The sequence below is a fragment of the Pelodiscus sinensis genome, chromosome 3 (genome assembly GCF_052426305.1).
Source record: "Pelodiscus sinensis isolate ZL-2025 chromosome 3, ASM5242630v1, whole genome shotgun sequence".
NCBI classification, from domain to species: domain Eukaryota; kingdom Metazoa; phylum Chordata; order Testudines; family Trionychidae; genus Pelodiscus; species Pelodiscus sinensis.
In genome coordinates, this window is record NC_143054.1 from 39,258,618 (window position 1) to 39,281,616 (window position 22,999).

Sequence of the window (22,999 nt, forward strand, 5' to 3'; positions counted from 1 at the left end):
TAAAACCCACAGTTTTATCTGATGAAAATGATCTGCAGTAAGTAGCATTGCTTCCTGTTTGGAAAGCGAGCAGGAGGAGGTTTGACTCCAAAGTGATGGACAACACTTAGAAGAGTCAAGGGGGAGTCGTTTCTTGGGAAAGTGGGAGAAAGTAGTAGGGAGGGACTTACACTTAGGAAAGACATTGGGAGCTTGGAAAGTTTCAGGAGGGGGAAAAGCAGTGAGAGAAAAGGGACTCGTCGAAGGGTTTGTTCAGGAGAAGTTGGCCTTGAGGAGGGAAAAAAATGGCAGAATTGGCCATGATGCAGGTTATGTCAGGAAGGAGAAGCTTCTGTAGGGAGATTGACATATCCTCAATTATCCACATTTTATTAAGTGTATGGAAACAATTATTGGATGAAGTAAAATACCAGAATTTAGCCTGAAATCTGGCTGCATGCCTCCCTGCAGTGGAATTTAGACTGATGCCTGTTGTTCATTTATTTCCAGTCCATCTCCTTGTCAAAGTTCTTCTAGCCCAAAGTGTTGCAATGGTATTAAAAGATAGTTTCATTTTTTTCTTTCCAAATCTCCGTATATGTACATAAGTCTGATATTCACTTCACTTGAACCCTTGTGCCCCCAAATGAAGCATAGCCCAGCATGGAGTGGGGGGACAGCAAGGACAGTACTGCTTTGATTTGAACAGTGATCAGCTTTTTGGCACTAAAAGTATTTTTTCTTAATCAGAATAGTGTTTAACATTTTAGATTTTTTTAAAAAAAGCTTTCCTTATCTACCTGTCTCATCCTGCCTACTATATATTGCATTAGTTTCAAAATAAAGCTACACTATAAATAGTCTTATTAATATTTCTTCATTTTTACAGTGCTCAGTGAAGTGTCTATTCAAAATTGTATGCAACTCCCACACTGAAAACTGGCTAATGGATTTTATTTTTGTTCTGTGTTTAAATGGGCCATTCCATTTAATTTGTCCTAGCTGTGCAAAGGAATGAGGATCAGTGTATAAACAGAAGATTAACACTAAGTTAATATTTCCTACAGTGGTGCAAAGAAAGTGTTGAATTTATTGTTGAAAATGCTTGTTTTCTGTGACTGAAATGGAAAAAAAGTCATCTTAAAAATATGTAGTTTCAGCTGTCATTGCCATGGTAATAAAAGAGGGTTGTAATTGATGTAATTGACCAACATTTTCCTGTGAAAGAGTGTTGCCTATTTTTATAACCTCTGGTGTAATTCTCAGAACTTTATGGGGATTTTTTCCCCTCTTACCAAAACCTCTCCTGTGAACCAGAGAGTTTTTTAAGAGTGGAAGTTGTGCAGGAAAAATGCTACAATAGCATCCATTTGAAACACAAAACGCATTCCAATTATTCAGTGGCAGTTCTTGGATCTATGTGTATGATCTGACAACATTGTAACCAAAATGGTTAAAAGAGAGGAAAGTAGGTGGTTTGCATAATAAATTTGCTCGGAGCCTTTTGCAATTAGAAACAAAAACAGCCAAAGACCACATCAGATTCTGTGTAACATACTGTGAGCTAAAAATGAGTTGGAGTTAAATGACTGCATGGTTAGAAGACTTGTATTGTAATGTGTTGTGCTGTGAAATGTTTACGGGTATGTGGGCATTTGATTCTTTCTGTCTCTCCAGGGCTAGGATGTGTGCTCCAAGGGAAAGTTTGTATTTTAAATGGAACAACCCAATTAATTGTATGCTATTTGACAGAGGCTCATTAACATGCAAAAAGAAAAGTGAGTAAAAGCTCAAGATTTATTGAACTCTGAGATGAGAAGAACAGGGGAAGGAGTTAGTCTAAAAATGTTCTTAATGTGGCTATGGGGGAGAATGTTTACTAGAGGAAGAATAGACCTAGTGTCATGACAAGTCTCTCAAGAATCCGGACTCCTTGGATTAGATTCTCAGTGCACGAAGGTTTAACTGACTCTCTGGGGATTTGCTGTGATTCTGTTCTTCTTTACTTCAGTATATCCCTAGCAATTAATGGAATTACATTTACTGTAGAACCAGTGTGAGTGAGAGGAAAATTATAATCCTTTTGTCTGTCTCTCTACTGCTCTAGGAGAGAAAGGTCACTCTGAATTATATGGCTCTGAAGTAACACAACACAAAATAATTTAGCATTACGTTTTCAGACCTTTATTGCCATGTGAACACAGCCTTGACTGTCACAGCCTGGCTTCCCTGCCACAAAGAATGCTCCTGTTCTACCTCAGGAAAGGTTATATTGCAGGGGAAAGGAGTTACATTGCAAGTCATTATAGCTGAATAATACAAAAAAGCAGACATAGCTCCAAACAAGCATGGAGCAATAACAGTGTTGTGGTTTTCTCCATCTGGTACATAGTCAGGAAGGCGTCTGATTGTTTCTGGTTGGGGAGGTAGTGCCAGGCGAAAGGAGATCTGTAGTGGAAGGCAGTTATTCCCATGTGCTTGGAAGCTCCTGAATACAGCCAGTTATGGGCTCGATTTGGGTTGTATTTTGGCCCTTTAGACCATATGACACAAAGTGAACAGGAATTGGTCAGCTGAGAATTCCTCTGTCATGGGAGAGGTTTCAGCTGATGTTGAACCAGCTTCTCCACGCCTCAGCTCCAGAGGGAAAGTGGTCCAAGCATGCTCCTCTCTAACTGTGGTCAATGGGTGGGTGTACTGTTGTTTAAACATGGAGTCGGATGACGTAAATTAGAGCAGCTCCTAGGTTACTTTGACTTATGTGGTGGCTTAGTACAACACAGACTCACTCTGGATACATCTACACTTGCTCCCTAGTTCGGACTAGCGATGCAAATGTAGCCGACCGAAATTGCTAATGAAGCGGGAATTTGAGAAGTAACGTTAGTTTGAACAAAGGGGTTTGATTCGAACTAACACGTTCCAGAGCACACTTCCTGGTTCAAATCAGCTGGCGAGCGAAATAACGTGTGGGCGAGATTATGCTAATGAAGCATGGGATAGTTAAATCCCTGCTTCACTAGCAATTTCGGTCAGCTACATGTGCATCCCTAGTCCAAACTAGGGAGCAAGTATAGACATACCCTCTGGGAATCAGGGAACCATAACTGGCCTCCTGATGGATGCCTTTCTCTGCTGCTGGACTGTATTTTTGATGTAATGGAACATATCAGAGTGAATTAGGTTGCAGGAGAAGAAATGGGTGAGGGGACAAAAGGGGGACCTGGTGTGGGGAAAAGAGGAAGCTGGGAGAACTGTCCATTTCTAGAATACTGTGAAGTTTTAAAACAGCAATTGTTTTAACTACAATATACCAGCAAACACAAGGAGTATAGAACCCAAGATCTTTGTTTCAGAACAGCCCACTTCTATGATAGCCAAAGGACCAACCCCTTTAGCTGGCAACAGAAGTTGGCTAGTAGCCGTTGTTGTAAAGTGTCTAGGGATGACATGAACACACACCTCTTGCCTATATGTTATATATGTTTCCTAGGAGGGCAAACTTTTGCGCAATATATGTGGTCCACAGTTCAAATAGACAACTTTGCAACCCCTGTTGCAATTCATACTATGCTTCCTTGTTCCCAAGATTTTTTAAGTATTACTAATTAATAGTCATTTTATACACATGCTACATCAGTGGTCCCCAACCTTTAGAGGCTGCCGGGCGCCAGGGGGCGTGGCCGTTCACCTGCCGGGCGCCAGGGGGCATGGCCGTTTGCCTGCCGGGCACCAGGGGGCGGGCAGCCCCCCCCATAGCCATGTGCTGGGGGGAGGGGCCCCCCCGCAAGCGCTGCGCTCCTGGGGCCGGCGCCCCCCCCACAAGCGCCGCGCGCCCAGGGCCGGCGCTCCCTCCTCCCCCAAGCGCCGCGCGCCCGGGCCAGCGCTCCCCTGCCAAGCGGCGCGCACCCGGGGCCGGCGCTCCCCCTCTCGCCCTCCAAGCGCCGCGCGCCCGGGGTACGAGCGGTCAATTCGCGGTGCTCCCGGGGCCGGCGCTTACCATGCGCTAGGGCCGGCTCCGGCACAGTGCATGCACCACGTGCCCAGGGCCAGGCCAGCTCCGAGCACTTGGCGGGCGCACAAAAATGGCCCCACGGGCGCCATGTTGGGAACCACTGTGCTACATTTTTATTAAATAGCTTGTATTTTTCATGGTCCCACATTTTATTTTTCAGTAAAGAAAATAGTTGGGATTGGTCCTGCCTTGGGCAGGGAACTGGACTTGATGACCTCCTGAGGTCTCTTCCAGCTCTGAGTCTATGATGCTATGAACATTGATGCTTAAATATTCTCAAACAAAACAGTTTCTCAGGTGTTTTTAGAATGTTCAATAGTCTGCCCCCCTTGAGTGAGTTCAGGGTCTCAGCAAATTCTATGTGATTTCATTGTACTTCTGGATGATGACAGGTTACCTATTTAACAAAGGGGTAATTTCCGTTCTTTATGCTGTAACATTACAAGTGTGTTTCCTGGAAACTGATGGGAAAGAGAGACCAAAAACCCCCGATTTTCTCATTTCCTCTATATTAAAAATAAAGTACACTCATTTGTGGTCGATAGCCCCCCACCATTGTTAAAGGTTTTTTATCAAGTTGCCATCCTATAAAAGAGTAGAAAGAGGGAGAGATGTTAGGGTAGCTTGGTAAAATAAGATGCACTGTAGGGTTTTAACCAGATTAATTTGCAGATTGAGCCAGATCCTGCAGCAAAATCTGAACACCCTTGCACAAAACTGACTGCAGAAGGTTCTGTTCAGGGGGCAAAAATTTCACTTTCATATATGCAGTTGCAGGACCAGGGTCAAAGACTGAGACTTGACGAAGATCCAGACTGAAGCTTGAATCCTGGGAAAAAAAAAAAAAAGAATAAATGAGCCAGCTCAGAGTGTGTAAAATTAAGCATGTCCATAAATTTTTGCAGGATCAGGAGCTTAAATTAACTCTTTTAACAATTAGTACAAGTGTTATTTGAAATTAGAACAATTTCATCTGATTTCTTTTAAAACAGTAATAATAATATTTAGCTTTTATATTTATCAACTTCTCCCCAAGATTGTCATGGTGACTATCTTGTTGTCGGTGCTGTTGTAGTTGTTTTTTGATAGAACACATTCAAATGATCAGGAGCCATTGCTTGTTTACATTTAAAAGTCACAAATTTGCACACTATTGCAAGATTACAAACATCTTTTTATGAGTGGCTTTTATTTATCATCACATGTTACTATAAGTTATGTCAAAAATATGTGTTCACATGCAGATGTTTCCTGCTTTCCCAAGATTTCAAAGCAAGCACTTTTCCTTTGACCTCACTTTTAGTGGTTCATGCATAAAGTTTGCTCTATATTTAGGACTTTAGGTTGCTTCCAAGTGACATACTATTTTCACATATGGAAATAATGTTACTTCACAGGTGTGAGTTACCATTTGGAATTTACTTCAAAGCTAAAGTGTGAAGAAAGGCATTGATATTTTTTTCTAGTGTTGAACATCCTAAAGGTACTGTAAGGTATTAGATATATGATGACCCCATTGCTTCAGGGCTTAGATAGCTAAAACTGAAGTTTTACGTGCTTAGGAACAGTAGGCTTGGCCTCCAAATTGTTATATATTGAAGAACATTGGTTTCATTGCATTACAGATAAGCTAAGCCATAAAATTCAGTTTCTGTTCTTGAGAAAGACCCACATTGAGAAGTGTTTGGAATCAAGGATTTGGTTAATTTTAGTCATTCTAATTGCCACATTTGGAAATCAGAAATCAGATGTGAATTTTTAGATGTTCTCAAGTTCAGAGATAATTAGAAAAGATTTTTGTTTGTGCCCATCCCAAGCTGAGCCTGATGAAATTGTGCAGTTGTGAAAATCTTAATTAGTATACAGTAATATCTGCATAATATCTGAGTACCAAAACCAACCTGATATTAGCAGATGTGAGTTTGGTTTGATGGGCACCCTGTATAACACTTGCTTTTCTTCGTTTATTAGGTTTTCTTTAAAAAAGGAAAGGTGATGGTTTATTAATATATTTTTATTTGCGTTCACTTTCACAAATAGATCAAAGTTATAGCCTATGGCATCATTTTGGGATATATTGATTTTTCTTCTTCCATTCTCCATTTCATCCAGCTGCAATCATTTTAATGCTATCTACCCTATGATTCTAAGGGTAATTCTTCAATGTTTTCCCTCTGATCAAGCTATGAAGGGATTACACTTGCATACTCCCCTCTGGAAACTTAACACATCTCCTCATTAATATTTCCGCAGAAAATATTAAGTTTTCACAAGACACATGATAATTTACTTGTACACATAGAATTTTAATTATATGTTAAGATCACTTATTGTTTGTTATAGCAGAGAGAGAGGGGGGAAGAGAGAAACTAATATGGATTTTTTTTCATTATGCTTGATTTATATTGGTAAGTAGTTTGACTAGAGATGCTAGATGTTATCTTATAAGACCCTATTGTTTCTCTCATGCTTCTTGGTGACTGTTTTGTCTCTTTCATCCTTACACATTCTAACATGTCTTTTTCTTTCCAGTGCTTTGGGTTTTATTCTCCAGTCTTTCAGTTAATTAATCAAAATCTTCTGTTTCCTGTTTATTCCGTAATGAGTAAATCTGAAGCCATTTTCTTCTGGCACACATTCTTACTTTAGATTGTTGAAAAATCTATATTGTTACTTTACAAAAGAGATACAAATTATGAGGGCCAGCAAGGAAGGGCACACTGAAAAAATGACACCATAGAAGAAAGGCTTTACATTGTTATCTGTAAAATTAGGTAATGTAATGCTATCCTGCTATTCTAATTATGTTCTATCCCTTTGTATATGTAACCTAGTTTTGTTATTTTAACCATGACTCCACAATGAGCAGCCGTTTTCATTGTGTAACTAGCCACAGTGAAGTGGTTACAGAATATGGTACCCAGCATTGTGTATAATTAGTTCACATTATTTCTTTCCATGTGTATTATTTTATGCATGTCAATACTGAATTTCATCAGCTATCATGCTGTCCATTCACCTAATGTTGTTAGATGTCTTTGGAGTTGTCCGTAATCTTCTTATGTAATGGACACTACTAAAAAAATGTCATGTCCTCTGCAGATTTTGCTGTCACCTTTTCACCACTATTCCAGAATCTCACTGAATATATAAATCACTACTCAAGCTAATAATTGACCCAGGCCGATAGTTTAGTCTGACTTTTTGTTTCTGTCTCTTAGCTAGTTCCTCATTCAGGGCAGAACTTCACCTCTTGTCACAGCACTTAGTTTCCATTTATGAGGAAGGTTGTTAAAGACTTTTTGAAGTCCATGTGCATTCAGTTACCTTTTCTCTCACTCCAGGGCCAAGATGATTTTTGAGCAATTGCCCCCTTCACCAAGCTGTTACAGAAAAGTAGAAAAAAATGCAATTATGATCATTAAATATGGACAGTGTTGAGGCTTGAACAAAATGTCACACTGTAGTTTTATAGAATTCTATTGTGTATTATATAGTATTATGTATTGTAATATTGCTATGAAGAATGTGTAAAAATAACCTGTTTGTAAAGGAATATATAATCACTTTAATTCCCCTGTAATGTAAGCTTTTATGAGAAAACACAAGTTGAATTATAGCATTTCAGAAACAGTTTTGTTTCATACAAGTTAAATAGCATCCAGGTAAAGTTTCAAGGCCTTGCTTCAGTAAAATATTTAAGCCTCTGCTTAAACTTTTTGCCAAATCAGCACCTACAACGATGTTATTATATGCAGTTTACTGCTGATTTCCTTTTCCACATCAAAGGTTATGTATGTTAAATAATGCAGCGATCTCTGAACTTCACAGGACAACAACGTGTTTCTGTGACCAGTCTGCTGGTATGCCATGGTTTATTGTTGGTTGGAACAAATCTGGGTATTATAGTAGCACTACCTGTGCCTCGTTTGCAAGGAATTCCAAAAGTAACTGGTGAGTACAATTTTTTATACATTTTGTATGATGGTGTGTTGAAGACTGACTCTTCAGTGCATTATTTATTCTGTAAATCAAGTAATATTTAAATTTTGTGTATTGTATAGACATGGAGTGAGCTTTTTTCTGAGAATTTGTTGTTCTAATTAGTTTATAGTGTATCTATAATTTGTTTCTATTATCTTCTCTTATTTTTGCTTTATTAAATCAGCATCCATGTTCTTTCCAGGCAAAAAGTGGCATGGAAGTTAGCTCTTCAAGTCATATATTATGGAGGGACAAAATCCCTCTCTGTCTAAGACTTGCAATACTGCAAAGAGAAATGTTGCTGTACTCTATAGTTTTTTGGAAATGTTATATCAGAATATAAATTGGCATGTGGGTAGGGGAGGAGAGTCAGAAGCGATATTTCTAAATGGGGGGGGAAGAGATTTTGAACGTTCAGTGTTTTCCCTGATTGGTTATTTTTGTGACATGATCGCTTCATGATATTGAGGCTTTGAAATGTAAAATGTGACTTATTGGTAGCTTTTGACAACTAGAGCATTTGGGGGCCTGATGCAGACACAACACACCTTATTTTGATAGTTATTCATTTCTGAAATAGGAACATCAGAACTCTGCCAACGTTTTGCAAACATTTTAGTTCTGCTCTTAACTATTAGAATAAAGCAAAAAAGAGTGTTGGATGTGGAATGTGTGAAGCTACACTTTGATTTCAGAACTCCACCAGAATTTCTGAGTTGTAGAGGGAAACAGGCCGACGTTATGAGCCAAGCAACTTCTCTCTAGTTTCCATAATAAACTTTGCATTAATCAAAACTTCTGTAACTTTACCAAAATAAATACAAGATTTACTGCTATTCAGAAAAATAATTATGTATCAATAATTCAAGAGAAAATAGTATTTTAATAAAAATCCAAAAAGATGCTTAGAAGGAACTTTAAAATAGATGGATTGTATAGAGATCATAGTTAATGTAATCCAAAAAAACCCACAAAAAATAACTCTTAGCCTTCCATTTCTACTTTGGTTACTTTGTCTGAGCTATACACTCTTAAATTTATTTTTTGGATTTAGACTTTTTCTTCAGGCCTTAAAAAATCCGAAGCTCCAGATATTTTAAATTTGAAGAAGACGTACTTTTATAGTTTGCAAGTTAGGTATTGGGAATGTGAATCTCAGAACACTGATTTTTATAATAGGATCATTTCATATGTGTGACTCTAATAGCAATTGTGATAATTCATCATTACACCTTTGCATTTACTGGATAAGGGGGCTTGTCTGTGTGGAAGTGTGCTTTACGGAGTGTGATTTCTCATTCATTAATTCATGTGCTATTGCACACTCAAGAGTTCCTCAATATACCTTAACGTAGTGCTGTTACTAGCAAAGGTGCTGGAACAATTGGTATAGTAGGGATGCGGAGAGCCATTGAACTAAGCTATAAACCCTGTACATAATAGAAACTACACTAAGTCAGGTGCAACAACACCTCAGCACCTACGATCAGAAGGCTCTACATGGGCTAATTAATACCTAACACATTAGTGCACTCTAGAAATCATAATCCTGTGGAATGTATTACCCTATTGTGTAGCCAAGCCCTAAGTCAGTGTTTCTCAAAGTGGCCTGCAGCCCACTTTGAGAAGGCTGTTAACGGGCCTCTCCTCTTTGTTTATCTAAAGGCTCTGTAGCCACGGCACTTCACGGTTCCCATTGGCTCCAGTTCACTTCATTCACTCCCGTTCTTTGAGATGTATTGCTTATGTCCATTAACTTCCCACCTTCCTCCCCTCTGTCAGAGTTCTGGCAAGAAGGAACTGAGGAGGGAGGGGCTGGGGAGTGTCCTATATTGTATGGTATATGTACACCACTCCTGGGGGTTCTGGGTCACTGGCCCCTATGGTTACTGCTTAGGGGAAAACTTCCAGCACTGGTGCATGTGTCACGCACACAAACCTATGTTGAATGGACATGAGCAACACATCTTGAAGAACACCAGTTACAGAACAGGTAACTGTCTTTTTTGAACAAGTGAATGTTATCATGTAAATGTACCACAGGCTTGGAGTGAGCATGAGGTGGGTTCTGCAGCATGCTGCCAGCACCATTTTGGGCTGGCAGAAATGAGACGGAGAATTTGCCAGGCAGGCCAGAGAAGGGAAGAGGAAAGGTAAATAGGCAAATGGGCAAGTGCCCTCTCTGCCATGGTCTGAAAATAGTTTATAGCTGTGGCTTTAGCATGAGACAAAGGCTGATTGCCTGGTTGGAGCAGACACCATTTTATAAACTTGTACGGGGGGGTGCAAATGGGCAGCATGGACAAATGGAAAGAGGGTGGGATTAATGGCTAGATACCTAGAAGGGCCCCTAACTCACATCCACTCCAATGATTGCAGCCATGGAGCATCCAGAACAGAAGGTAGAATGTACAGAAGCTTAGCACCATTATAATAATAATAGTATAAAATGTAAAGACAGGTACTTACATGCTGAAGTTTCCTCCAGCAGATCTGCCTCTTCAGTTCTAGCCTTGTGTTTCTGGCTGAGATTCAAACTCAGTTTATGCATGGCAGTCATCAGGGTACACTTCAGCAGGGCATGACTGCAGCTGGCTTTCCAGTCAGTCCGCATCAGAGTCCCTGGATCTAAAAAAGACCCTAGTTCTCAGCAGACAGCTCCTCTCCAGCATCTTCCCATTCAACTTCTAATTGACCTTTCTAGTGATACTTGAGGTGGGGGAGATTGTGCCCCTGGGTGCCACATGGTTTCTTGAAAGGGTTGTACTATATGTAGGATTTTGTCCAGTTCATCATAAAATGAACAGGCCAGATTGCCTCCTTTTGTCCCAATTTACAGTGTATTTACTCCTGAGCAGCTTGCTCTTTATCTAGCACTGATCGGCATCTCTGTCATGACACCTTGTTGACATCTGCTTGGCAAGTGCCACTAAAAGATCTTTATTCTTCTGGCTGGCCACAAAAGCTGCACACACTGTTGCTTCTCTCCAGAATGTGATGAGATCCAGGGTCTCAGCAAATCTCCAAGCAACTGTGCAAGGCATTTTTGGCTTCTGGAGAGCTATCACAGTTATATTGCAAGAATATTAATTTGCTTAATAACGGGGATAGGTGGAATGCCAGAGCACATTGGCAAATCCTGGCTCTGCATGAGCTTTTAAAGAAGAAATGTCCTGGGACCATGACACATAGGCAAGGCACATCAGTGAACAGCTAGGTCAGTAAATGTTGACCCACAAAGCACAATGGGATAGCCATTGGCAGCATGGAGAAAGTGGTGTGCAGCAATTGCACCTGCATGAACAATATAGACCACACAAATGCAATCTGCAGCAAATTTGGAGTTAGTGCATCGTGATGGACTGCATCAGGTACATACAACCATTTTCAAACTGGATCAGCTTGGTTTGATCTGCTTGAAGTGCCTTGTCCAGACAAGCCATTAGATGATGTGTGTAGATATGCTGTTTCTCTTTCAGTTTACTGATATGAGGTACATCCAATTGTGCATATTTGGAACCTTGATTTACTATATATGAATCTGTCTTTGGGTATTTCACAACATTCTCTCATTCCAAATCATGCCTGATTCTTTCTGAGGCCAGTAATCTTGTCTGAGATGCAGGCATATCTGACAACCACATCCCTACACCTAGGTGTATGTATGGCAGAATGTTGTTACATCTCTTCTTCACTCTCTGTGCTATTGAAAGATCCGTAGATTTTCACATTATTAAATATCTTCTGAATTTGACCCTAGTGATTTCCTTTTGATAACATCTTTGGTACCTATGAATGCATCACTGCAACTAGAGATGAATGCTTAAGAGCAAGTCCTACCTCCTCCTCTGTGAGTGTGGAGAGCACTGGAATTGATGTGTTAATACTATTCAAGAGGGGTGCAGTAGGATTAACTGAAAACCTTTTATTTTGTTATGGAGTTCTGGAGAAAGCGTGTAATGTTAAGGTTATGACATTGCCAGTTAAAACAAGTCAGCTGAAGAGTTCTTTACTTTTGCTGTTGTGAAAACAGAGAACAAAAAGTATGAATGAAATGTCAACTTATTCTTTCTGTCCTTCTTTTAGCAGATTTCTGATCCAGACTTAATGCATCTTTGATGTACTGTAAATTTTTTTGTACGTTATTCCATGTTTCAGTTCAGTAAATATGTTGTTACCTGATGTGTTTCTTTTGACAGGGTTATGCAAGTCTAATTGAAATTTGTTCTGAGATTAAACTAGTTATGGTGTAAAGCAGTGACCCAAAATGAATGAGATTAATATTACATAATATTTTTTTTCCTTTGGCTTCAGGAAGGGGAATGGTATCCTATCATGCACATAATGGCCCAGTCAAATTCCTTGTAACAGCTACAGCTGTAAACAAGAAAAACAAAAGCAAATCCAGAAGCAGCCTCCCTTCTAACTCTGAATTGAAAGAAGATGACCAAAAAAATGCCCTGCAAAATGATGGACCAAGCTGTTCCCTAAATAACATGCACGACACTGCAGTATGGCTAGGCAGTTCAGTAGGATCCATTGCACAAAGAAGTGACATGTCGTCTTCATCTGGGTCTCTGACGCTGTCTCATGGATCAAATTCCTTAGAACGTAGGCCAGAGGACAGCTCCATTTATGAGCTTTTGAAGGATCAAAACATCTCACTTAAAAGTAAAAAGCAGCGATCCAAGAAAATGAAAGCAAGTTCAGTATTAGTCATCTCTGGAGGACAAGGACATAGAAGGGTGAACAAGAAGACCAAGCAGCAGCGACAGGATGAACTGGTGTCTTCTGTGATGGTTTGGCAGATTCCACTATTAAACATCTAAGTGACTAAAACCATGCTAAATGGTGACTTTTTCAAAGTCATTGAATTTCATTCCTAAACTCTACATTTGTTGTTATGCTTTGTCTTTTAAAGGGTTGTTATCTTACTACAGTGAATTCTAAGGACCCAGCACTGCAGCCATTACTCATGTGAACAGTCCTGTTTAAGTCAGTTGGATTGATCACCTGGGTACGGGCTACACAATAGGATGTTCTAAATAGGTTAAGGAATCTATCCTATTACGATATTGAAAATACTGAGCTGCTTCTGAGGGCTCTGCTACTTAAAATATTGGGGATATATCAGACCCTTTTAAATGGTTTTAGAAACTCTATTTATATTCAAGTTTATATCTGTCATTATTATGATTTGTAGCACTTAGGAGAGGCAGGGAAGACGTAACATTTCACATGCTGGTATTTTGGTTTATTTTGTTTTGTTTCCTTTAGTCACCTCTTTTTCCAAAGTGATACTTGCATGTACTGTACATTTTAACAAAGCAGAAAATATTTTGAGCAATAAAGGTACTAATAAAGGGTAATAGGTTAATTAAGCAATTACTATATAATATAATTCCACAAGACAGTGTGAGTTTTTACATAAAACCCCTCAGTCAGATAGACTGTTTATTTTAATCTTTCAAAGCAAAAACACACAGTTAATTTCTAATCCTTAGTGTTATTTAAAAGTAATGCTACAGGAAACACCAGTGTGTTAAGAGCATTGGAAGATGTGAGATATATGTTGCTTACTTTTACTCTATAGTGGAGGCTCTTGCACATGATCATTTGGAACAAACAGAAAACACAAGTTGGAGATACAAAACAGATGTGCTTTCTCATGAACTTATTGGTGCCAGTGCTTGCAGTGCATTCTGTTGCTGGCAATGGGATGTGCTTCTAGTACCAAGGATATGTAGAACATCTACATGCCATTTTTAACAATACATAAAATTTGCATTTTGTGTTGGCAGGGAAGCAGTTAACGTGGAGAAGTACATAGTGATTCAATGAGTAATGCAGGGAGTCAATACTGAGCATAAGACCATCTGGATATATCTATATCTACAGGAAGTGCACATATTAAGGCAGGCATTCATCTGAAATCAATTAATGTGTGCTTTACGCATGACTACAGGCTAAAATCTACTACGTAATGTTGGTAGATAGAAGTGTGCTGTAGTGGCCATTTGCAAGCAGCAGGGACCATTTCTCAGCAGTAGTCACCCTTTTCAGCCTGCCAGAATGACAGATGAATAGCTTCTTTTCTAAAATGAATACCGTAAAGATGGAGCCAGAGACTCTGCTGCACCCAATCTTTACTGATGGTGACAGGGCAGGGAGGGTTCAAAGATACTAGTTGGTGGCTTCTCTAGACTACATCAGCTGGTAACTAACCCCAAGGGACTGTCCACCAACTGAGAATGTCTGGATCTTTGGCCACCTGCCCATCCATCCTTCTGGAAGACCCTCCTGGTCCATCTCCTTTTCACATCCAGAGCCAGTGTGGAAGAGAACAATTCTATGGGAATTCTCAACTGGAGTGATCCAGTCAATTTATGCCACTCCGGTATTGCTAAAGTGCCAAATTACAAGAGAGAATCTGGCCATATATGCTCATTTAACAAGTAAAATTGCATGTTGCCTGATTAAGTTAGAGTGCAATGGGAATTTTATTAGCTTTTAGGGTGTTATAGGTCAAATTACTTAAAGGGGTAGCTATTTCCTCCCATAATGTGTGACAATGAAACAAAGCCTCCAATTCAGAAAAGGACTGTACTGAAGCATATGTGTCTTGATTATGAATTCTTTCCTGAACTGAGTTCTAACTAGCTAGGGGATAGCTCGAATACTAGAAAACATAAAAGAGGCCAGGTAAATATTTGACTATCAAACTTCATTTGGTTTTGGTAAACTCTACAGTGCATAATCATCAACACCATGTAAGAGCACAAAATATGAGCAAAACATTTTCAAACCCAGAATAAATGCCAAATGTTTGCATTGGCTAGAATCAAGTAAACAACATATACTTTTGGACTATTTTTATTCCTCCTTGGGGGGAAAATGGTTTTCACATGTTTCAAATGAAGTCCAACACCTCTGATATAAAGTTCTTAATCTAACCAAGCAGTCAGGTCTGTAGGCAGACCCTTATGCCAGTACAGAACTCCACTGACTTCTGTGGAATTGTCCACAGGCATAAAAGACTACTTGTGCTGAACTGACTGCAGAGGCAAGTTCTAATTTTCTGCAAAGGGAAGAAGACAGTTCTAATTCTGCATGGTTCCCCTATTTGGAATTCCATTGCCATGCATGCATGAAGGATTGTACCCACTCTTATGCATCTCTTTATTGTTAGCAACAATGGGCTGAGTCCACTAGTCCACCACAGGTTGAAATGGAATTCCAAAAGATTTGCATGATCTGCTAGTAGAACTACACAACTATATATCTTCAAGTTTTAGAAGACAATATTGTAGCCAAATTGTACTTTCATTTATAAACAGTACAAACACAGCACAGTCCTGCTCCTATGAAAGTCAACTAAGCACTATACATTGTATTATAAAGCTATGAGGCTAAGAGAAATTTTACAGCATTTTATAAAACTATAAGTCAAAGCTCTAGTGAGTAAAAAAAACCTGTTTCCAATATTTGCTTTGTAATAATATTGCCAACTGATATGTCATTAACATCAAATGCAAACCAAAGGTACTTTTACAGTCAATAAAAAAACTTGATAGATACATTTGATCGTATCACGAGGTTGGTCAGATTTGGTTTTAATGTCACTTTGATATAAAAAAAATGTAAGAGGGAAAAGGGAAATAGTGTAACCACTACCATACATCTCATATTATGTTTTCTAACAAATAATATCTATGTTATAACATGAGCCATAACTGTATTTATGTGCAGAGTAAACTCAGCAAAATGTTTAATTAAAAAACTGTGAATAAAAAATTAAGCTTCAAAAATATATTTTTTTATTAATCATTCTACCAATGGATCTACTAATGGCTATAATTTGTGGAATACAGCAATATATATCAAGAAGAATGAACATTTTTTCAAATGGTTATATGGAGGGGAAAGTAGGACATATATCTAAAAGACCAAAAAGGAATGTTTTTGAATTTACTCCAGTTTTAGGGATCTAATCATTACCACATACATTTTCTGTGAGTGCCATTTGTTGCAGGTGCCATGGGCTCTCAAAACTTAGCATAGAGCCTCTGGACCCTAGTGCTGATCCACAGTGAAATTTCTACCACACTATTCCCATGGAATAAAATGTCCAAGTCTGCAGAGTATTCATGACAATGTATAAAAAGTGAAATCCATTAATAAGGGAAATGAGCACAGCAAGGAAGTCAATTCAAATTAACACAGGAAATGAGTTTTCAGCAGTTGCCTGATAATTCTATTGCAGTTAATCAGCATTAAAGGATAAATACAGGCATCTATGCTTATAATACTTAGATTCAGTCAATTCAGTCATGAGGCTTGCATCTAGAATACATAACTTTGTGCTACCCAGGACTTTTGGCTGTGTCTGACTTACCATAAGCAAATAATACGATCAGCCATTGATTCTTTGGTACAATGAAAACTTGTCTTTTTATTACTATTATGCTGCTCTCTTTGCAGCTGTGATTACTGCTGAGCCTTTTTTTAAAAAAAAAACCTTTCTTTTCCTTCCTTACTCTCCAAGGGAAGTAGGGTACCATGGATAGTTTGCGGTACATTTTTCTGTCATTGCTATTGTTACAGTAGGAACAACAGACACCCCAAACAAATCAGGGCCCAGTAGTGCTAGACATCATAGATACTCATAGCAAAAGACAGACTCTGCCCCTAAGAGTTTACAACGGTAGGCAATTTATAGATGTGACACTGTGAGATAGAATAAATGACTTGCCCAAGGTCACACATGGAGTTTGTGGCAGAGCATAGAATGGAACTACATCTTCTGAGCCCTATTTACAAGTCTTTGTTCCTTTCTTCCTGTTCAATCTGTTTTTCTCTTCCTAAAGGAGCATATTACCATGAGCAGGGCCAGATTTCCAGTTAGATCTAGTAGGCATATGTGTATGAGTGCCAGAATTTTAGGGGCACCAATGAATCAGTAGTGTGGTTGGGAAGTAAAATAAAAAAAGGGGGGAAGCTCCCAACTGCCCGTTGGCTCCTCTCCACCCCTCTAGCCAATCCCCCACCCAATGCTCTCTCCTCTCAGTCTACAGCTGGCCAAGGCCTTCTGTCTCGCCTCTGGGAGATCAATAAGGTAGAAGCCCTCATGTGAGAATGAGTGCTGGACTGGTAGCCATGCGTGCTAGAGAGTGGCATCTCCTCTCAGAGCTAGGTGTGCACAGGGGCACCCCGCCAGAGCTCCTATCATACACTGCTAAGCCAGATGCTGAGTTCTGTTTGTCTTGACACCTCTTAGAATGGGGATGGGAGTTGGATTACAAAGAGCTTTGGGAACAGGAGCTGCTCTGAATCCATCGAGTGGGGGGGGGGGGGAGTTTCCCCAGTCTGTTCTGTTTTGTCAGGCTCTGACCTTCTGCCTTAAACCACTTGGAGCTGCTGGAAAGGGAGGGGGGCTGGGGAATTTCTGTCGCTGCAGCGGGCATTGAAGCCAGACTTGCCAGAGCCAGCATCACCCGGGCCGTGTCCAGACTCAGGAGTTTTTTCGGGAAAAGTAGCCTTTTCCCGAAAAAACTTCCCCTGCGTCCAGACTCAAGCCGCATTCTTTTGAAATTATTTCGAAAGAACGCGGCTTTTCTTTCGATGGCGGTAAACCTCATTTCACGAGGAAGAACGCCTTCTTTCGAAAGCTCCTCTTTCGAAAGAAGGCATTCTTCAATGTAAAGAGGCCGTCTTCGAAAGAGAGCATCCAGACTCGCTGGGTGCTCTCTTTCGAAAAAGCGGATTTCTCTTTCGAAAGATCCGCCTGCAGTCTAGACGCGATCTTTTGAAAGAGGCTCTTTCGAAAGATGCTTTCGAAAGAGCCTCTTTCGAAAGAAGCCTGCAGTCTAGACATAGCCCCGAAGTCTTACCAGGGCAGCTTACCCCTGCTCCATGTTCCAGGTACCAGCTCTGCCTGCTGACAGGACTGCAAAGCCTGGGATGGCTTAGCAAGCAATGGGGACAGAGGGAGGTGGGGGGCTCTCCTCCCTGTAACTGGAGATGGGAGGATGTCCCCATGGAGCTTGCTTGGGGGGGTAGCTGCAGATTTCCCTAAGAAAGCTGCCCTGGCAGGTGGGGGAGCAATCGTTGGTGGGGGCAGACTTCTTTTCCTGTCTTTCTCCATCTCCCATCTCTTCTGGGGAGCAAAAGGTGGCTGTTTTTCCCACTAATCCACTTCTGGTGCCTGCCTCCCTGGAGCCCAACTGCTCTGAGATGGAGGAGGGGCATTGAGAGGGTGGTTGGCTTTAGGCAGGGTGTCTCTGAAGATGCTGTCCCTATGGATATGTAAATCTGGCCCTGACTGTGAGCAATGCACTTGGCTGTTTGTGAAGTATGCATACATTTGAAACAAATAGCTAATGCAAATGCTGTACAGGAATTATCTTGTACCGCAGCACAGTATGCGACTTTGTGGAATTTATTCAGTGTTTATATGGAGCTTTACATCTTCAGTGCATTTGTGTAGTAATACCCAGTGAAGAAGGTATGTGAATATTATTCTTGTTGTATAGATGAAGAACCTGAGTTGCCAGGAGCTTAAATTTCTTGGCCAAAACTTGCACAAACAGTGAATGAATATTAAAACTCAGGCCTTGTTCCCAGTCCCACACTTAGTCCTCTAGACCAAGTTGCCTCAACAGCTGTAAAAGTGCCTCTTCTTCCCAGGTTTGTGTAGATTCTGTTTCCAAAACAGTAGCAGGACCTTACAAATACTCGATAGTGCACATCGCCTAGGGTCTGAGGTTGGTCAGAAACCTGGGCACCTTAATGCCATAGCACAAAATGCTAGCATTAAATTACTTCATCATCCAGATTTAGGAGTTTTCAGCAGCTGTATTGATTAATCCTGCCTCCTTCAAAAGTGAAATGTGTATCTGTGATCAGTTTGTTTGCTATTTGGTGTGAGAGAGCTAGTGCAAGATATTCAGGAGCTTCATTTTTTTTCTGTTCCCTTTTAACTTAGGTTTGCTGAACATAACATTTTTCTCAACGGGATGGTTAGAAACCAGACAACTATCTATGCCACCAGCAAGATCTTCCTGTCGCTTCCTGTCTTGTCATTTGGAAGCTAGTTAGTGTGTGTGTTGGTACCCAACAGGTGGAGAAATACAAAATATTGTAATGGCAGTAATGAAACTCAGGTTTCAGATTAAGGCATCTCAGTACTGGCTAGGCATCTGAAGTTAATAACTGGCTCCATTTTGAAATCAACAATGTGGACACAAAAACAAATGAGTGGGACTAGACTTCCTCATTTATGAGCATATATTCAATCTAACTGAAACCTGGGGGGATAATTCCCAACCTGGAAAAGGAGTGGTTCTCTCCATGTAAAAAATGGCATTATCTGTGTCTGAGTCAGTGATAATTCATGATCTTGAATGGCTAGTGGGCAATATCCTAAAAGATAAAGCACGAGAGAGGGGTGTTGATATCTACTGCAGACCGCCAAAGCATACTAAGAAACAGGGTGACCTATCTATAAAGTGTGTAAGCTTTATAATCACAGGGGACTTTTTTGCTCAATCAATTTTTTTTCTGCCATGTTCGGTATTTTTTGTGAAAGTATCTGGCAATCCTATTCCTAGTTCAAAAAGTGTTGTATCCAACGTAGAGAAATTCAATATTAGCTCTTGTCTTGACAGATAAGAGGAAATGAACACAGAACTAAAAGTGAATAATCATTTAGGTACAAGTGATAATCACAAGCTTAATCACATTTATAATATGAAAACACAATCAAATCCAGACCCGTAATCAATAGACCTGATGCTTTAAAAAGGCCAGTTTTATAAAGCTGACAACAGTTATGAGCCAAAACACCTGAGAGGAAGAATTTAATCAGAAAAATGTGAGTAATAATTGGGAATTGGTTAAGAATATTTTATTAGATGCTGCGACAGAGTGCTGGGCAACAGCTGCTGTACCAGCACTCCGATCACTAGATCACCAATAAAATCAGCCCAAGAGCAAAGCTGTGCCGAATTTGGGTTAGGTTGAAAAGAGCTACAAGGCTAATTACTACATTACCCTAGAAATTAGAAAGGGTCCAGGAAGCAAATGCTTGGGGAAGGAATGCTTTTGTGAGTCAGATCCAGGAGAGATCTCCCAAGGAGGAGATATGAGCTGTCTCCCATCTCCTTGGCAGAGTGAGCTAAGATGCTAGTATTCTATTACAAAAACACTGAGCAGCACAAGATTGTATAAACAGTGGAGAGAATGTTACATTCAAGGGCACGTCTATACTAAAGGGGAAGGTCAACTTAAGATACGCAACTTCAGCTATGTTAATTATGTAGCTGAAGTAGATGTATCTTAAATTACTGTCCACACAGCAGAAGGTCGACAGAAGCTTCCCAACTACCAAACACTCTGGTTGGCTTCCCTTATTTTTCACGAGGAGCAGAAATACCAGTGCCCATGGGGCACCCTCTCAGTTCAAATTAGTGGGTATTCACTAGGTAAATCGTACCCTAGAAGATCGACTGTGGGAACTTCAATCTTCTCCGTAGTGTAGACAGGGCCTTGGAGAAATAGAATTAGCAGACTCTTGTTTGGGAGGTAAAACAATATGCCACATTTATTGTGAATACAGAATTCATTTAGGGCACATCTACACAGAAGCATTATTTCGGAATAACTAGTGTTATTTCGAAATAACAAAGTTAGTGTCTACACAGCAAGCGAGTTATTTCAAAATAATGGACTTCTTATTCCAACTTCTGAAACCCTCATTTTATGAGGAATAGCACTTGTTTCGAAATAACACCAGTTTTGAAATAGGCACCGTTGTAGTGATTTCAAAATAAGTGACCTCCAGGGCTTTCCACAGGTGCCCTGGTGGCCACTCTGTCCACACTCAGAACTCTATCGTTCCTCTTCCTCTGCAGCCCTTAAAGCTGCAGCCATAGGGGAAAGGGCTTGTGGTACACAGCTATTCCTGTGGCACACAAGTAGTGCCCTGCTCTGCCCTACCTCTGCCATGGAAGACCCCAGCACACCATCTGATGCCCCCATGGCTGCCAACCGAGCTTTAGCCAGATTCCAAGCCAGGGCCGAAATAGTAGGGCAACTTCATGGACCAACTCAGAGATCCTGGATCTCTCTAAGATCTGGGGGGAGCAGTTCACCATCCACAATCTCCATGTCAGACAGCAAAATGCCCATGTGTATGGCCAGCCTGGTCCAGAGAGAGCACAAGTGCACTCTGGACCAGGTCAGAATGAAGGTGAAGATGCTCCATCAGGCCTATTCCAAGACCAGGGAAAGGAGTTCCTGGTCAGGAGCAGCACCCCAGACCTGCTGCTTCTTCACCCAACTGAATGGCATCATGGGAAGGGGACAGGTTGTCTCCCCTCCCCTCCCCTCATCATTGGATCCAGCCTGGAGATGCCTGTTGTCAGCCTTCCGGAGGGCGTGGCTGTGGAGGAGGAGGATGAGGACGATGATGAGGAGGAGGTGGCCAGCGCACACACCATGCCTGCTAACCAGGACCTCACCCTGTCCCTGGAGCTGGTACGCCCATCCCAGGATGGCACCCATGGCTCAGACGAAGCTGGGGAAGGACCATCTGGTGAGATGCATTATTTTCCCTGGACACGCACATGGGAAAGAGGTGGGAGGCAAGGGGCAGCGCACTCCTCACCCAGCTTGGGAATCACACAGCAGCCTGTGCAGGTGGCTACACATGAAGCATCAGTCTGGAGCAGACAGCTGTACTGAGGTAGCCACTCAGGAACCTTGCTCTCCTGCTCACAGGGGTTCTGGAGAGGCCTGCTTACTCCCAGCCCTGTAGTGGGACACATTCCCACCACAAGCCACTAGGAAGGATGGGGATCACAGACACACACACAGCAGTGCCACACATGGCACATGGGCATGCCCACACTCCCAGGGAAGCATGCACTCACAGGCAAGCATGGTGAGGTGGAGGACACCAGTCCCCTTCCAGGGGAGCTTGCTGGGACGGGGAGGAGGGAGGGAGAAAGTTGGAGGGGACCCCAGCAACACTCTCCCTGGCAAGTGGTGTCTGCTGCTCACATACCCCTCCCCCTCCAGTGGGCAGGGGTACAAGTCCTCTCCCTGACAGCACCTCTGCCAGACCCAGCGTAGCCATCCTGTCGCCCCTCTCCTGCCCACAGGCTCCTGGCCTGGCCTGCACCTTCCCATGCCTGCGTGTCCCCCAGAGGATCCCCGCAGGACATCCATGCTTCTGCAGGAAAGGGCCCACTGTCTAAAGACCACAGATGGTCTTGCTCGAAGCACATCACAATCATCTGAACCGAGACCTTTCCATGTTGACTGAGAGATGAGAGCTGGGCTTCAGTCACCCTATCTCCTGGGATGACTGCTGTTCTCACTTTTCTTTATAGCTGAACCAGCTGTGAGTGAGGAATTCCTGTGCCAGCCTCCAGACCCCATGTGACCTGAAGGTGAAGGCAATCCCAAGAAGACCTTCATCGGGAGCTCAGCACATCACCTGCCTGTGTGCCCTGCCACAGTCTCTGAAGGCAGACATGGAGCTCCACTTCACCACCTGGCAGGAGCTCTTGCAGAAGACACGGACCACATGCATGGCTTACACCGCTGCTGTGGACTACCCAGTGGCCACTCCTGCTGTGAGGGAAGCCTGCAGTAACTGTAGCAGGAGGTGCGACATGAGGGTCTAAGAGCCATTGACTGTTTGGAGGCAGGTCCGGCTCCATGGCTGGAGTGCTGTAGTGTCTGCAAGGACAATCAGAGCAGGCAGAAAAATGGGTCTGCTGTCCCTCAAGGAGGTAGGCAAAAGAGAGGAGCCTGAGACACGACAGTACAGGGGGTCCCTTTATGCATGAGCCTTAGATAGCCTGAGGAAGCAGCTCCTGGAAGTGAGTGTTGTCCTGATGTCCTGCCTGAAATGCTTCCAGGAGGCTTTAAATGCAATTTTGGCTGAAGTCAGTATAGACACTCTATTTCAAAATAGCTCAGTAGTATTTCAATGGGCATTTGCTGCGTAGAAAC

At 41.6% G+C, this 22,999-nt stretch overlaps 1 protein-coding gene across 7 annotated transcripts in view; it reads left to right on the plus strand.

Annotated features, from left to right (window-relative positions):
* The window catches only part of ARHGEF10 (Rho guanine nucleotide exchange factor 10), a 190,385-nt gene that overhangs the window by 152,928 nt on the left and 14,458 nt on the right, over positions 1-22,999 (plus strand). For 6 of the 7 annotated variants that reach the window (XM_075923594.2, XM_006137773.5, XM_006137774.5 and 3 more), the window contains 2 exons: positions 7,826-7,948; positions 12,293-15,788. In XM_075923594.2, coding sequence (XP_075779709.1) covers positions 7,826-7,948; positions 12,293-12,807 — 638 coding nt within the window. In that variant the 3' untranslated portion in view covers positions 12,808-15,788. Of the gene's footprint in view, positions 1-7,825; positions 7,949-12,292; positions 15,789-22,999 lie in introns of those variants that run through there. The other variant, XM_089777077.1, reaches the window with a different exon arrangement.